This window comes from Leishmania braziliensis, chromosome 5 (assembly GCF_000002845.2).
Source record: "Leishmania braziliensis MHOM/BR/75/M2904 complete genome, chromosome 5".
In the NCBI taxonomy this organism is placed as follows: domain Eukaryota; phylum Euglenozoa; class Kinetoplastea; order Trypanosomatida; family Trypanosomatidae; genus Leishmania; species Leishmania braziliensis.
The window spans coordinates 1-16022 of record NC_009298.2 but is presented as its reverse complement, the minus strand read 5'-3'; the positions used below and the strand labels follow the sequence as shown (position 1 = coordinate 16022).

At 51.9% G+C, this 16022-nt stretch overlaps 5 protein-coding genes across 5 annotated transcripts; all 5 read right to left on the bottom strand.

The window, feature by feature from the left end:
- Positions 1-206: 206 nt before the first annotated feature.
- Positions 207-2729, bottom strand: LBRM_05_0050 (conserved hypothetical protein; the record flags this gene model as incomplete). The annotated part of the gene is made up of 1 exon (XM_001561770.2): positions 207-2729. One exon carries the CDS (start codon positions 2727-2729, stop codon positions 207-209), a length of 2523 nt encoding a protein of 840 aa, XP_001561820.2.
- Positions 2730-3937: 1208 nt separating this feature from the next.
- LBRM_05_0040 (putative paraflagellar rod component par4) lies at positions 3938-5683 on the bottom strand (the record flags this gene model as incomplete). Its single annotated transcript, XM_001561769.2, has 1 exon — positions 3938-5683. The coding sequence occupies one exon, from the start codon at positions 5681-5683 to the stop codon at positions 3938-3940; it is 1746 nt and encodes a 581-aa protein (XP_001561819.2).
- A 1121-nt stretch (positions 5684-6804) lies between these two features.
- LBRM_05_0030 (putative ras-like small GTPases) lies at positions 6805-7392 on the bottom strand (the record flags this gene model as incomplete). Its single annotated transcript, XM_001561768.1, has 1 exon — positions 6805-7392. The coding sequence occupies one exon, from the start codon at positions 7390-7392 to the stop codon at positions 6805-6807; it is 588 nt and encodes a 195-aa protein (XP_001561818.1).
- Positions 7393-7902: 510 nt separating this feature from the next.
- On the bottom strand, positions 7903-8322 carry LBRM_05_0020 (conserved hypothetical protein; the record flags this gene model as incomplete). The annotated part of the gene is made up of 1 exon (XM_001561767.1): positions 7903-8322. One exon carries the CDS (start codon positions 8320-8322, stop codon positions 7903-7905), a length of 420 nt encoding a protein of 139 aa, XP_001561817.1.
- A 462-nt stretch (positions 8323-8784) lies between these two features.
- Positions 8785-11532, bottom strand: LBRM_05_0010 (conserved hypothetical protein; the record flags this gene model as incomplete). Its single annotated transcript, XM_001561766.2, has 1 exon — positions 8785-11532. The coding sequence occupies one exon, from the start codon at positions 11530-11532 to the stop codon at positions 8785-8787; it is 2748 nt and encodes a 915-aa protein (XP_001561816.2).
- Positions 11533-16022: the final 4490 nt, after the last annotated feature.

The window sequence follows — 16022 nt, the reverse complement described above, 5'->3', positions numbered from 1 at the left end:
AGAGCGGAAAGGGAGGGAGTGAATACACCCCAATGATCCGGGAGCACTACACCTTAGGCTTCCCGGCTCCGTTCTATAGTATCTATGTCACGGCGCTTGCCGCCTTTCCCCGCATCCCGGGATCGTCGGAATCGCTCGCCGGACGCTCAACAGAACTGGTAGAGAAAGAAGTGTGTGATAGCTAGAGCTCACTGACTCAGTCGTGTTCAAGGTTCGTAGTGTGTTCCAGTCGTGCTAGACTGGAATTTCTGATACACGTTGCGGATCAGCTGCTCTCGATCCTCAAGTGCGAGCTGAAGGCGCTCCTTCTCGGCGCGGTGTCGGTCCTTCTCCAGCTGGAGCGCATGACCAAGGTTTCGCCGCACTGCTTCCGTTTCTGTGCGAAGGTCATCTTCGCGTGCCGCGGACCTTTCCTGCAGCTGGAAGTAGTCTTTGATACCCCGTGCCTGTTCATTCAACTCCTCTTGTGCATGTGCAACTCCCTGCAAGTCACCGTAGAGGTTCTCGACCCGCATGGCCACCTTCTCCATGACGCTGTACAAATCGTTCATCTGAGTAACCATTTCCGACGGTGGCAGGAGGTGAAAGTGCGGCAGAGTCGCTCGCGCGCGCGCTGTGAGGCTGCTCATGCTACTCTGAATGCTGTTGCACTCCTCCCGCAGAAGGATGAGTGCATCGTGTACCCGCTCGCGCTGCGCGTCTACGGCGGCCACCTCGGCGGCTAGGACGGACTCTTTCACGCCGGTGAGGGAAGACACCGGGGAGATGGCTGCCTTACCCGGAGGTTCAAAACTGCGGCCTTCGAGCTCCATCGGAAGAATCTGCAGGAGCTCAATGCTCTGCTTCTCCTGAATGCCTGACTGGCTGTTGAAGGAAACAATAGGGAGTGTGCCCAGGCTCTTGGCCGCTATTGCACCGAGTTCGTGCCTCCTCCGCACGCACAGGTTCCATGCCGCGATGGAAGCAATGATCTGGCCACCTTGCGCGAGAGAGCAAAGGTGCACCAGTTGTGAGACTGCCTTGCCGTAGTAGTGGTTGCGGTACATTCTGTTCAACGGGATGCCAGACGGCTCCACGTAGGCCTCACCCGCATGGAGTGCCATGGAGACGCGCAGGCCCCGATACACCAACCGCCCGCTGCCAGAATGCTCTTCCCGTGCCTCCGGCAGCTGCAGAAGGGCAGCCGGCCAGGGGAGCCTCATGAGCCACTCCTGACTCTCAATGCAAAAGCGACACGCGGCTGTCGCATCAGCGAACGCGAGTAGCATCGATACGTCGTCGCTGTAGCATTCGTGGCCGCCATACTCACCCATCTTCAGCCGCAGAGTGCTGTACAGTAGCTGCACTGATGTCCGCATCAGCTCCGTGTCCGCGAGCCACAGTACCCGTCCATGCGGAACGCACAGGCAGACAAAGACAACATTGCGCAGCGGCGGTGGAACGGGACTGGGGCCGCGGCGCAGCGATTCCTCCAGATTGTCACTGAAGAAGTACAGGCGCGAAGTGAAGCTGCTAACAGTCGCCTCCAGTTCCCTTTGCTGGTCCTCGAGCTCGCGCAGAGCACGCTGTAGACGCTCCTGACTTTCCACCACTTGGTCAAGCTGAGCTGCACTCGGCAACTTGGCGCCGTGGCAAGGTACCACCTTTCCTAGTGACGGTAAGTCCAACAGCTTCAGTTGCGCAACGCGATACGCTACACGCTCCACATTTACCTTAGACTCTGGATCTTCGAGGACGCAGCGCGGGGTGTAAAGCTCCGGCACCTGCTGAAGCTGCACACCAGTCGCATCCACCGCTAACTCAGGGGCGACCGCGATGACGCCATGATAGAAGGTGTCCAGGTGGGAGAGGATGTAGCTGTTCCACAGCTTCTGTTTCTGGAGCACTTCCTCCCTGTCAGCGATCAGCACGGCGAGCTTTTCGGTCGTTCTCTTCGACTCCCCAAGCGCCGTCTCCTTTTCCTTTCGCTCCTTGGCAAGCTGGACCTCGTACTCGCTCCGCTGCTCCTCAATGCGCTGCTCCAATGACCGCAGCCTCTCCTTGTAATCAGCCTCGATACGATGGACCATGTTCGACGACTGCGCCTCCACCTCACGGTAATGATCCTCCAGGGCCTTGCTTGACTCACGCACCGACTTCAGCTCCATAGTAACTTCATCAATCCTTGCTGTGAAGTGGGCTTCCACAAACTCTACCTCACGCACACCAGCTGCCTTGACGTCCTCGAGCTGCTTCTGGAAGGATTTGACAAGTTCAGCGCAGCGCTCAGTGGCGAGGCGTGCTTCGTTCTTGAAGCAAAGAGCCTCGTTCTCCGCCTGCGAGCGAAGAAGTCGGATTTGGCTCTCGGTGGCCGTCAAAGCTTCCTTCTTCTCCTTCTCAAGCTTCTCCACACGCCGCTGCAGCGCATCGACTTCACTTTGCTTCTCTGCCAGCTGTAACTTCGTCCTCTCCGTCAGCGAGTACTCCCGGAAGAGAGCGTCGCTTTTGGAGTTGCTCAGCTCCGTTCGCAAGTTCGAGCACAGTCGCATCAGCTCCTCAATTTCCTTTTCCTTCAGCGCAATCGTGGCAGCACTGCGCTGCTTGTCTGCTGACCGCCATGGCCGCTCCAAGTCAGGGCGGCAGAAGAGCTCCTCGCCCCGCACAACGCCGGTGAGAGTTTTGACATAGTTACCAGGAATCCGCTCCGCCCCGTACACACCGGTCGTCTTACGGCTAGACCGCGGCTGCATCGTTCTTTCCTGTGTATGCGTGTGTGTGTTGGAATGGGGAGGGCGACTGTGTCCTCGCTGTAGCGTGGGTGCACGCAATTTGCTCTCAATCTTGTGTTTCAAGGCGCCTCTTCTAAGCAATCGAGAGAGCGAGAGCAACGAAGAGAAAAACGAGGAAAGCACCAAACCCGCTGAGAGTTAGGGGCAGAGAGTGCAACAAGAGGGGGAAAGTGTGCGTAAAAGTTAGGCGTAAAAGGCAGCGCGGAAAAAAGGGGGCATGAAAGAAAGTGAGGTCATAATCGAAGGAGAGAATGAAAGACGTGCGGCGCTTCCCAAAGAAGGAAAAAGTAAGAGAAGGTATGTGATCCTCGTCATACACCTCCACACCTCCTCTTCATTTCCGTTCTTCCTCCCGCTACCTTTTTACCTCCGCCACTTGCCCTGAGGCTAACACATCTTACGACCGCAAAGATGGGTGAACCCTTACACATGCGACACACTCCATCTCCACTGGAAGTGGAGAGCCTCTAAGGATCACTTACCGCGTCTATGAGCAGCGGCAGAGGTGAAAGAGATACTTGAAGTTGTCAAAGGCAGAATCAATCTGCACGGCAACCGCACACTTGTCCAACAACATCATCTCTGCTCTCGGCTTTGCACTTTGAAGAGTGCACATACGCAAACATGACAGTACAGAAAGGGGAAACCAAAGAGGAAACGCACTCGGTGAAGAGAGGGTCACTATTACATGATGGTCGTATCAACACTTCACGCAGCAAGGAGCAAAACACAGCGAAAAAATTTTGTAATGGGCTAGAGGCAGAGAGTTCAGTAGTACCACGAACACGAGAGCGCAACATCAATCAGAGCGTTCTGTCCTACCTGTGTGTGCCAACTCGTCCCCGTTCCCTGCTCATCTTGGCTGACACCCCCGGCTGTGTGTGTGTGTGTGTTTGTCTGATATCTACATCCATTCCCGCGGAAAGGAAAAAAGAGCAAAGGGTGGTGCAAAAGGGAGAAGAGGCCGGAGGAGGAAGAGACCGAAAATGGCCTACACGAAATGCGCCAACAGAAAACACATAAACGTACTTTACATAGGAGAAAAAAAGAGCTTCTCCACACACAGCGATGACCGGAGACAAAAAGACACGAGCACGTGCATCGTCACCGGGGACGCCAGATAAATAACGGTAAAAAAAGAGACTAACACCGGGCAGTGCAGCCGGCGGCTATGAGCACGGTATGCTGTGAACTTCAAGTGTTTTGCGTAGTCGCCTGACTTCGTCCTTCAGCGTACAGATGCTCTCGTTTCGGCCAAGCTCGGTGCGCTTGAGGTCCAACTGGAGGGAATCAATTACCTCCACTTGCTCGGCAATGCGTGCCCGCAGCCATCTTTCCGTCTCCTTCGCAGCGGTCTCCTTCAGCGCCATCTCCTTCTTTACTGACCGAAGCTCCTCTGACACCAAAAAGAGCTCGTCGGCTCGGCTGCTTGCGCGGGAGACCTTGACGTCTTGGCGGTTTGGGATGAAATGCGCGTCTAAAATGCATCGTAGCCGCTCAATCTCGCTTTCCTTCAGCTCTCGTAACTGCTCGTACGCATCGTCCTGCTCCATGACGCGTGTGCGGAGTTCCCTGATGGTGGTCTTGAGCCCGTCCATGTCCGTTATCAGCCGCTGTTCGTACATGTGCCTCTCCCTCAGCTGTACGCTCTCCGCGTTGCTGACTCGCTCCAGCTCTTGCATGGTTTGCTGAATCGTATCATTATGCTGCTGCAGCTCGTCCCCGTGCGCGGTCCGTTCCCTCTCCATTTTTTCCTGCAGCCGCGCAATAGCAGTGCGACCGTTCGCGACCTGCGCATTCAGAAAAGTGACCTTGTCGAAGTGCTCGCGTTCCTTCCGCAGCAGCAGCGACCCCACCTCGCTGTTTTTCTTTTGAGACGCCTCCAGCTCTACTTGGCACTGCTGCAGCTCGGCCTGCATCGCCGCCTGTGCCGCCTCACTCTTCTCCGCAGCGGCGGCGTGCTCGGCACGCATTGATTCCATCTCACGGTGCAGATACTCGGCATCGAACTTTACCTGCTCTGTGAGCTGCTTGTATTCACGCAGTTCGTCCTCACACGACACTCTTGCTTTCCGCGCTTCCTCTCTGACGATGTCCAGTTCACGCTGGGTTTCCCTTAGTTTCGCCTCAAGGTGGCTCGCTTCCCCACGAGCATGGGTTGTACGGTCGCGCTCCTCGCAGAGGTCCGCCTCATACCGCCGTTTGTCTGATTCCAGCTGCGCATTCAACAGCTGCAGCAGCGTCACGTTCTTGCGGTCCTCGATCTCCCGTCCTTCCACGGCATCCTGTAGCGCCTTGTTCATCGTGAGCGCCTTTTCAAGCTCCCTCTCCAGGTCGCGCACCTTTACCTTGAACTCGTGCACCACTGACTCATGAGACTCGCAAGAGAGCTGCAGTTGCCGCTTGGTGTGCTCCATGGAAGCCGTTGCCTCGCACACTTGAGACCGGAGGTTCTTCTTTTCCTCCTGATGCAAACTGCGCTCCGACTCCAACGTGTCGCGTAGTTGCTGCACGTACGTTGCGTTACTCACGCGCTCCTGTTGCAGAATTTCATGCAGCTCCTCCATCTCCACCTTTAAGAGGCTTTCCTCATTTAGAAGCGCATCGCGCAGCATGCTCAGTTCATGGATTTGAGTCTCATAACCTGTCTTGTCGTCCTGCATCGCCGCTGTCACACGGGTGAGCTGCTGCATGACATCTTCAATACGACGGTCCTTTTCAAGCATTATTCGAAGCTGCTCATCGCGCAGAAACGCAATGCGCTCCTCTTGCTCATCGTGCTGGCGACGCTCATTCTCGAACCGCTGAAACTCCTCCGCTTCTGCCTCCAAGGCACGCAGCTGAATGAGACGCTGCTCCTCAGCCTTTGCCTTGGCCAGCGTCGCCTTCTTTCCCTTTCCCTTTTTCCCCACCATCCGGCTAAGAGGAGTGATCAAGGAGCAAAAACGTTGACGTGTTTTGAAAAGGGGAAAAGTATGTGCTGTAGTCCCTGCGTAGGAGTGCGTCGGTGTCTGGAGGCATTGCCATGCGTTTGTGACGTAGCGGTCGGTAAACGGTGGTAGGGAGGGGGGACACGCGACACAAGAGAGGCAAAAGAGAGCATGTGCAGAGGAAAGGAGGGAGGAAAATGGGCCGTGCATAGGAGTGTGTGTGTGTGTGCCAACACATCGTAAAGCGTGTGAAAGTATACATACTGGGCGCGGACGCTTTCGATACTCCTCAAAAAGCGCACAAAAAAATAAAGTTCCGTATGTCTGGCAGTCGCTGTCACGCGCAGCCACCTCTGTCGCCACCTCCTTCTCTCCCATTGTTGTCTCTCTGCGGCAACAGTCAGAAACTACTGTAAGTGGGACATAGAAGTCGAGCGCCTGCTAGCGCGCTCCTTTACGTGAGCGCGTTCACTGAACAGGGTAACCAAAATTGGTAAAAGGCAAAGCAATGGAGGTGGCACTAGCGATCATTTTGGTATGACCTGTTCCTTTGTTCTCTTTAAGAGAAGCAAACACCTGTAGGAGGCAGTGTAAACCAAAACACAATTTTTGCTAATGCACTTGAGAATGAAATGGCGATGGTGACTTCGTGTTTCACACGATTTCTTTTCTCATCCCGGCGCAGGATGATTGCTCCCCCTCCTACTCACCGTCTGCTACCCACGTCAAAGACTCCTAGCCCTTCAAAGGAAGAGGAGAGGACAACCATGCAAAGGCAGAAAAGGAAGCAGAACGGCAGCCGCTGAGATCCCATGCCATTCAAAGAAACAGCAAAAAAAAATGAGGTCAACGACTGCACGGCCGCATGGGCAAACGCCCTTCAAAAAGAGCACACAGACACCAATCCCTACGCAAATGCATCCACGCAATAGGAAAGTAAAAAGAAAAGAGCACAACTTTGTGTAGCCTCCACTTCCGTTTCTGGTTTTCTTCACACACACACACACACATCGATATATATATCTCTGAATATTAAGAAAAAAGTAAGCTAATCATGCACGCAAGGGCGGTCGTCTGCAGGTACGTGCACATCCTATAGGCTGCTTCTACGAGCTCTTCAGATACCGTGAGAGCCAGCGGAAACCGTCACCGTAGCCAACATTCTTGACTACGCTGCACATGTACACCTCCAGAGGACGTACGTTGGGGTCTGTCACTGTGGTCGACTTGCCTGTGAGTGCACCACCCAGACCCATCTCCATGACAAGTTGAGCCTCAGAGCATGTGCAGCCGGGCATATCGATCTTGTTGCCTAAAATCAGGAACGGTGTCTTGGCAAGTTCCTCTGACTGCAGCAGCATATCAAGCTCGCTCTTTGCTTCCGGAAAACGCTGTGGCGTCGCCGCGTCAACGATGAAAACGACGCCGTCGACCTTCGTGAAGTAGTCCTTCCATAGCCGACGCGCTTGTTGATGCCCACCCATGTCGATAGTTTTGAGCTTGATGCCACCCAGAGTCAGGTCCTCGGAGTTGGGGTGGAACGTGGGGCGGTGGACGTGAACTTGATTCGTTGCTAGCTTGCCAAGAAGGGTGGTTTTGCCGGCGTTGTCCAACCCAAGAAACAGGAGCTTCCCTGTTTTGTTGGACAGGCCCAAGTAGGACAGCCAGTCCCAAAACCAAGTTAACCAGCCCATGAGGAGGTGTGTGTGTGTGGGTGTCTTGAGCGGATGAGTGCAATGAGGGAAAAGATGAATGCGGAAACTCCTGTTCGATTGACGTGCAGGAAAAGAAAAATAGAAAATGTTGACGTTCCTAGTGTGGGAACGAGAGGACCATGAAAAAGAAGCGTAAAAGCAGCGCTATGGTGTTTGACGCACAGAGAGACGCCCTGGTGCGCTCGACCTGACCTTTACTCACGGCCATACACACCCATTCGCAGATCAGAGAAAAAAGTTACAGATCTCCTTCTTTGCGCGTCGCGCACCAAGGAAGCGCGCGGGTGGCCTGCCAAATTAGCCAGCTTACGGGCGGCCATCAGAGTATGCATGAAAGCAGAGAAGCCTGCAGGTTTTCTGCTTTGTTTAGTCGTTCACATTTTCTTTTTTCTCCACGTATGGTTGGTTGGGTCCCCGCACCAAGAGAATTACGAACGCTCGTGATAGCTTTGTGAATAGCAGAAAAAGATACACACCTTATTTGGATATCTACTTCTTCAACTTTGATCGCCCCTTCGGTCGTGGACGATGAGGATTACTCCACGGACGCTCGTTTTCGACATCCCACTGGCGTGTAAAGGTGATTATTTTGTGCTCGATGTTCATGACAGTCTTCATATCCGAGTACACCTTCATCGGCACTCCCTCACAACATGTATGAAATGTGTCTTTATTCTTGATATGCACAAACATCGTCCGCTTGCACGCGGGGCACCGTTTCAGGAGAACGTGACTTGGCTTTAGTAACCGACATGGGTCATCAGGGTTCTCCTGCCTGTACTTGCCACGGAAGTAGCTTGGGCTAACCATCTGAGGTCGTCCATTAAGCTGCAAACCGGCGGGTCTACGCTTCCATGGATTGAAAGCTGTTAGTCGCGCTCTCAAAAGCGCTCCTCCAAACTTCAGCATGACTCCCCACCGGTGTCAATGCTGGAGGGACGCTACTGAGCATCCAGAAAAACAGCGAGAGGATGGGCAAAAGAAACAGAGAGAAAATGAGATGCGACAAATGAGCTACAACTCAGAGGCGATTTGTCGGTAGCACATGAGGCGCATGTCTATACCGAGTCACGCAGAGAGAAGGATACACCCAAACAACGTGTTGTGCCTCATATGGAAACACTTTCTTGTCGTTACGCTCATGCATAGCACGATCCAATTTTTTTTTTCATTCTCATTTCATCTATGTATATGTCAACAACAAAAAAAAAAAAAAATCGCATCTAAACAAAAGTGGGAAACCGCAAATCAGATTCTAGCGAGAAATACATTGCAAAGGGCAGATATGAAAAAAAAAAAAAAAAGCAGCTTACAGTCAAGTATACAATGTCCGTGAAACACGGCACACAACTAATTGCTGACTAAATACCCCTACTTTGAAGCACCTGTGCCCTCTTCTCGTACACGCTTCAGCTTTGGTAGGCTCGACAGCATAGTGTTGACCTCCTGCATCTGCATGGTGCTGATCTTGGTTTTGGCAACCTCTAAGCGATGAATTGTATCCATGTCAATAGATGGCAAACAATCGCCTTTGCGTCGACTTTCCTCAACCATCTCTTTGAGATGATCGAAGCACATTATCCAATAGTTAGACTCAGCGTTTGCTTTTCTGATGGCATCTGCCGCGCGCTCTTTTTCGACACGACGCAGGTCCTCACTCTCACTGCGTAGCTTTTTAAGGTTCTCTAGTGCCTGTTTATACTCGCACTTGCGCTTCACCTCTGCATCAATGCAACTGCGAAGCTTCACGGACTCCTTCGCGGCTGCCACACATCGCGCTCTCTCCCGCTCCATTGCACAACTCGCCTCTTTCCGGAATGATTCGAAGGAATTCTTCTCCTCTTCAAACCGCCGCAGCAACGTTGCCAGCTGCGTGGAGGTCTGCTCCTTTTCTCGCCTTGCCAAGGCAATTTGCTCCTCCTGAAAGGCAGCACGATTCACTAGTGCCTCATGTCGCTCCGCAGCAGCGAGATCACTTTTGCTCATCGAGACCTTTGCCTCTTTTGCGAATGCAGACAACTCCCGGCATGCAGCCTCTGTCTTTTCCTTCGAAGACTGCAGCACCGCCTTTTCAGACGCCAACTGCAACAAAAGCGAAGCGAAATGCTGTTCAACAGCATCTAAGCGACTCTCCCAAAGGATCTGCACATACTCTATCTGCTCCGAAGAATGGCGAAGCAATACCTCCTCTAAAGTAGATGCTGCGTTGGAGAAAGCGCAAAAACGGGCTTGGAAGTCTGTGAGTGCGGCGTCCTTTCGTTCCAGTTCAGTATCTTTCAGAACGACTTGCTCGTGAAGTTCGGCGAACGCTGATTTGAGGTCAACAGCATCACTACCTGCAGTCTCTACAGCGGCACGAAGCTTGCTAGCTTCATTTTGAGCAGCCGACAGTTCACACAAAAGTACGGAGATCCGTTCAGCTTGCATGCTTGAATCCTCTTGCAAAGCTGCAATTTGCCCTTTCTGATTTGCACATACACACTCTCGCTCCTTCAACTCAGAGCTCTTCAAGCAGCACTCGCGCAAAAGCTCTTCAGTTTGCTTCTGTAGAACCGATGACTCGTCCTGCAGTTTTTGGCACTGCCTCACGAGGATTGCATAACACGACATTGATGCATTAAACAAATCTTCCGCAAACGAGGAAAACATCCTCTCCTTCTCAGAAACACATTCTTGCAAAAATATATGCTCTTCATTTGATTGAAGGCGGCGCAGCAGCTGACTCAGTTGCTGTCGCATTTTCCCGTTGGCCTCCGATTCCTCGAGAATCTTGGAGTGGTACACCACGTTTTTCTCACTTGCGGAATTGAGCTGGTCGGACAACTCATTAATTACCGCCTGGCGCGCTGCAATCTCTTTTTCCAGGTCGCTCATATCCCGCAAAAAGGTATCAATTCGTTCGTTACATTGACTCTGCAGCACCACCATCTCTTCCTCCTTTGTCTCCATGAGCTGCTTCTGCTCCTTCAGCCTCTCCACGAGCTCATTTTTTTCTCGCAGAAGCATCTCGACAGATGCGGATGAAGTCTTCAATAATTCCTTCGTTTGCTGAAGCTCGGTCTCCAACGACGAGTACTGAAATGACCACTCGCCGCCTTGATTCTCGCTCTTTTTGAGCTCCATATTCAATTGACTGATAGTGAGTTCATGTCGGCGTATCTCGACGTTCTTGTCACGAATATCTTCTTGAAGCTGCCGGTGCTTCTCCTTCAAATCTTCCAGTGCCTTTTGCGTACTAGAATGGCTCAATGAGAGAAAGCTGGAGTCACGCTTCAAGGATTCAATTTGGAGATGGAGGCGGTCAATCTCCTTTTTGGCGTCTGAAACGTCACATTGCAACTTTTCGTTCTCACATTTGCCCTCCAGGTTCAGCATCTTAGCTGCGTTAATGCGATCGTTAAGAGAACTAATGGTCTGCTCTAATCGCTCCTCTGCCTCTATATGCCGCGCAACAGTAGCCTCAAGAGTTTTGATCTCTGTATCTTTCAGATTAATCGCCTCGCGTTGCTTGTCCCCGGCAAGATCTAGCTTATAAACTGTTTGCTCAAGATCACAAACCTTGTTCTGCAATTTCTCCACCTGAGAGTGAAGAGTCTTAACCTCAGCCTCCATCGCCTCCCGCGCGTGTGTCAGCCTACTAAAGCGATCCTTTTCTGTATGCAGCTGCTTCGTTAGTTCCACATGTGCGTCACCTTGGATTCGTAAATCCTTTTCTAGTGTTTCAATCTGCGAACGATATCGCAAAGCGGCTTCGTTGAGTGCAGCTTGCTCTGTCGTCCACTGCTCCTCTGCCGCAGTCCATAGGGCAATGGAAGCGTTAGCGTTGCGCCGAATTTCTTCTGCCTCCGCCCTCGCCTCCTGTGCTGCCATCCGCTCTGCTGCAATAACTGCATCGCGACTTTCCACTTCTTTCTGCAGGTTATGAATTCGCTCATCTAGCTTTGATGCCTTCTTCGCCTCTTCGCCGAGGGACAACTTTTCGCGACGAAGTTCGGCTTTATCTTGCTCCAGCTGAGCAATCTGTGCGGACAGGAATTTGCATCTTGCATCTAGATCTTTCGCCAGCGCTTTCTCCCGCTGCAACTGAAACTCCAGGTGCTTCACGCTTGCTTTCTCCATGGATTGAAGGAAACAACGCAGAGTTCCCACAAACAACAAAATTACATCAGCGTATGCTGAATTTCAACCACTGTGAAAAGCAAGCGTCAATAGGAAAGAGGATATGTATGGAAGGAAAACCTATACACATATATGCATATATATATATATCTACAGAACAGAAAGCAACAGATCAGTGGAGGTGCATGCATAAAAAGACGAATAAAACTACAGAACAACAGGACATTTTCCGGCATTACTCCTTCTTCGGCAACATTGCAGTATGTGGATAGCCATCCACATGCTAAAAGGGAACACATACATTCACCTATATTTTTAGTTCTCTGCCTTAACGAGTGTACGTGGATGCACTCAGCCCCGCCATTCTCATGAGCCAAAAATAGCAGCACGGCACATTACGTTGGTTGTTAAATCATATGCACTAAAATCACTCTACACAAAGGTTTTATTTTTTATTCTTATTTGCTGCAGTCGCGCTCTCTTCTGCTAATTATAACGGTGCAGCATCGTTTCTCCGCAAACTTCATTTCGAAGAAAAAGCAGTCACTGATTACAGTAATACGACAATACAAGCGAGACAATGGCACTGAGCAGCGTCTTTCAATTGTTTGCAAGCATCTCCTGTAGATTGACTCCCTGCTGCTATAGAAACTAAGCACATGACAAGTTACTACTCCGGCAAGAGTCACATTTGTCACTCAAGCACACGAGACATCCACACAAGACAGCAGAAAAAAAAATGAAAAGTCACTGCAGGAACTCTCAATAGCACAGTTTTGCAAACGAAGAAAATCAGACGCCTTTCGTCTAAAAAGGAGTTCAGGTGTTCGACAGGAAGCGGATACCTAGACAGCTCGCGGTGGCATAACGAGCACATAGCCCTCCGCAAACTCTACAATAGTCGCACCTGAGCACTGCTAGTTGACTGTGTCGCCACCACCATAGTAAGGCACACAACTCAAAACATAATGAATATTCATCCCTTCCTAATTTGCGCTCTGCTCTCTGCATGAGAGGACTGTAATGACCAAGCCATACTCATGGCAACCTTTGTTTCCGTTCATTGGCGTATCTTGGCCATGGAGGTCAGTAAATTGCGAAGCAGCGTACAACAATGAGGGAGGGGGGAGAGCGCATTAAGAGAAAAAAGCAGATGACACCGAGCGGTAAAATCACTCAATGGTACTTCCACCTGGATTTTTCGGTGGAAAGCCTCCCGCCCCACGCGTCCATGGTGCAGCGACAAAAGGTAATAGCAGCTGCACTGCTTCACTCGTCTCAGATTACCTGTGAGGTGTCACTGTCGAGCTGACCCCTCAGGCGCAGCAAAAGGCCACCTTTGGGGCCCGCTGTTGCACCGCTACCTTCGAATGGTACCTGGGTTTCCGCGTTTCCCTTGCGAAGTGAAGCATCCACTAGGGGTTTCCTTCGTCGCTTCTGAGAAGCTTCAGCGGAATCCTTCTGATAACTGACTGGACTGTGAGACGTCGGCCATGCTACATGTTGACCCGTTCGGCGCCTCCGCCACAGCAGCTGAACTCCATAGCGCGATACCTTCTCACCGCTTTTCTTTAGCAGCAGCGCCTTATGAACCGCCGGTCGACACCCCCCCCCCCCAAAGCGGTCGAAATGTATTATCTGAGGCATCTTTCTACTCCACGGGTTTGGCCTCATAAATGCGGCGAAGTAGCTTTGTGCACTTTTATCACAAGTCTCTTCTAGAACCACGAAAAAAAAAAGGCTACTGTGGCCACCCTTTTAACGGCCGGGGCGCCCCTGGAGCAAGGGCGGTGCAAACGCCTATACGGTAGTCCTAAACCGGGGGGACCCTTGTTCATTCTCTGCCCGAAAATGTCTTTGCCCGCTCGACTCCGCATAGCATTGGTGACAGATCTTGTACTGCGGTAAAATTAAATCAAGAAACAACACCCATTCCTTCGACTGTAGCTTCGCTCGTCAGCAGCTGTGGCATGCATTTTCCCATAGTCGTACTTGGCTCTTCCTTCCATGCGCCCTTCTTTGTCTCGCTCAATCACCTGTGCGACTTCTTCACTCTTCAACTGCATGCTGTACGGTCTCCGTTTGGGTCTTCTGCACAGAGCGTTATTCGTTCGCTTTCAGCTGCTTCCTACTCTCGAGGCCCCTATCATCATGCCTTTCACATCGTTCGTGGTCTGCGGAGTGTGCGCCATTACGGTGGTAAGCACCTATCGACGAGGAGTATTTGTGAATTTCCGAGCAAGCAGTGCGAATAGCTATGAGCAGCTTCTTCACTGACAATGCATCATGCTGCTTCTCCATGGCGTGAGCCGCTCATGCGGATATCGCACTTGTAAGAAATGCTGGCTCAAACCGTGCATTAGCGACATTAGTGCATTCCCGTGTGTAAACAATGGACCATAGGTCAAGAGCAATGCGGCACCATACGAGTGATTATCACTGATGCACTCGGGCCGAAGGATACTGATGCTCTGCCGAAGAGATATCGGCACTAGGCACATGGCTACGTCTCCATAGCTGTGGAGCGATATATTGACAAGACGAATCTCGTACTCAAACCACAGCAAGCGGGCGAGTGTCTTGGGTAGTGTTGGCAAAGCATTTCTCATCCACTGCCTGTCAATAAATAGCGCCTTTGTCTCACCGATTACCTATTATACTGAGAAGGTCTATCACAGCGAAGGGTTCCATTGGCGGCGTGTAAAACCACAAAGGCAATCGAATGGCACTTGACCTTATAGGGGGGGGGGTGGTGGTTGGTGGGATGTGGTGTTGGATCTGTTTTGACCGATAGCTGAATCGGTTTCTTGTATCCGTGGAAAAGGAATCCTGAGTGAGTGTGTGTGTCTCGGAAACCGACTCCTCACTTCCACTTGTGATGTGTGACCGTCTGTGTACCATAATGCTTCCCGATCGGAAATTAGGGTCCCAGGTCGGCAAATATGCTGCATCTGTTTCTTATGAATTATTCCTTTACCTTTGTCCCTTTATCTCTTCTCCAAATGTATATAGTAACCACACTAAGTGGAGTTGATGCGGCCCGCAACGAAAAAACGCCCACCCACCCAACCCTAGACACGAATCTCTCGGATGTCCGGGAAGGACCGGAAGGCCACAGAACGGCAAACCGGTTTCCCTCCGCGGATGCGGGGTGGGTGCTCCGGGAACCGCGGGAGGGTGCAGGTGCCGACCACGGCGTGGACGAACCGCATGTCGAGCCTACCAACGCAGGAGGCGAGTTGTATTTTTTCCTAACATGAATGGCTTTCGTTTCAGGTAATTTTTCAAGTGATTTCTCATTTTAAATTTCTCATTTTTAACCATTGTTTCATTGTCTCTTGTTTTTCCTTCCTGATGGCAGGCGCCTGGCGCTAAGCTGTTTCTCCCTTCCCTGAGAATGGACCCTAACGGTCTTCACCTGGGGACTCGTCCCCGAAGGCGCACGAGATGCACCGTTTTCAAACAGGGTCTCGGCCCTGGTTTCCGCGTTTTTCGGACCCAGCGTCGCCCCGAGACTCGGTGTTGGTGAGGTAAACATTTGAACCGCGACGAGTCCGGTGCGGGAACGGGTTTGGACAGCACAGACCCTCGCGGACGACACGATTGGAAGCGAGTGGGCGCGCCCATCATCCACCCAGTTCCCCTTTCTTTTCAGCCCACCCTGTTTCTCTACTTTGGTGCGTTTGTAGTTTTGACTTTGTAGTTTCCTCTGCGGCATGGGTTCCCGATTGTTCCCAGCGATCCCTTCGGGTTCTGTAGCTTCCGTTTTTGTAGATTTGGCGACCGCAGCGCCGCCGGGATTCGTGTACGTGCGTCCCTGCGTGCCCCGCTGGTGCTGGTGCTTGTAGCTTGATTGTTTTTTCGGCGGCTGACCGACTAGTTTCCTTTCTTCTGGCGACTCCCCGCATGTCCGTTTGGCATGCCGCCCTCTGACCGTAATGAATGGGCACCCGGGGGGAGGCTTCCCCCGGTACCGGTGCCAAGCCATAAGAAAAAGCACACAAAAGAAGTCCAAGACGACTTGATGTGCTCCTCACGCGACCGAGAGCGGTAGAGGAGGCCGGCGGCATAATCATGACGCGGCGCCGCGGTCGTGGTTGCGTGCCTGCCTTGCCGCTTCCCAATGGGGTCGCGAAGACTCTCTCCATACCCATCTGCCTTCCACAAATCTTTCTCCCTTCTCGCCCTTTACTTGTCTTCAAGAAATCAATATCTTCGCGAGCACTCTATCACACAGGACGGTGGCATTACGTCGGCGAGTGGTGCTGTGCTGGTGCGCATGCAGAAACACAAGAGCCGAGAGAATGACAAGGCACACCGTCGTCCTCATTTGTGTCACTTTTATTTCACAGTAACATCCTGAGAACAACAAAAACAGCATCAGTCCCCGTGCCTCTACTTTGTTTATGTCAACGTTGTTCGCTGCACTTCTTATTCGTGCCTTCCCGGACTATGTCGTTGCACGCGTAGAGTCACATGATGAATCAAGG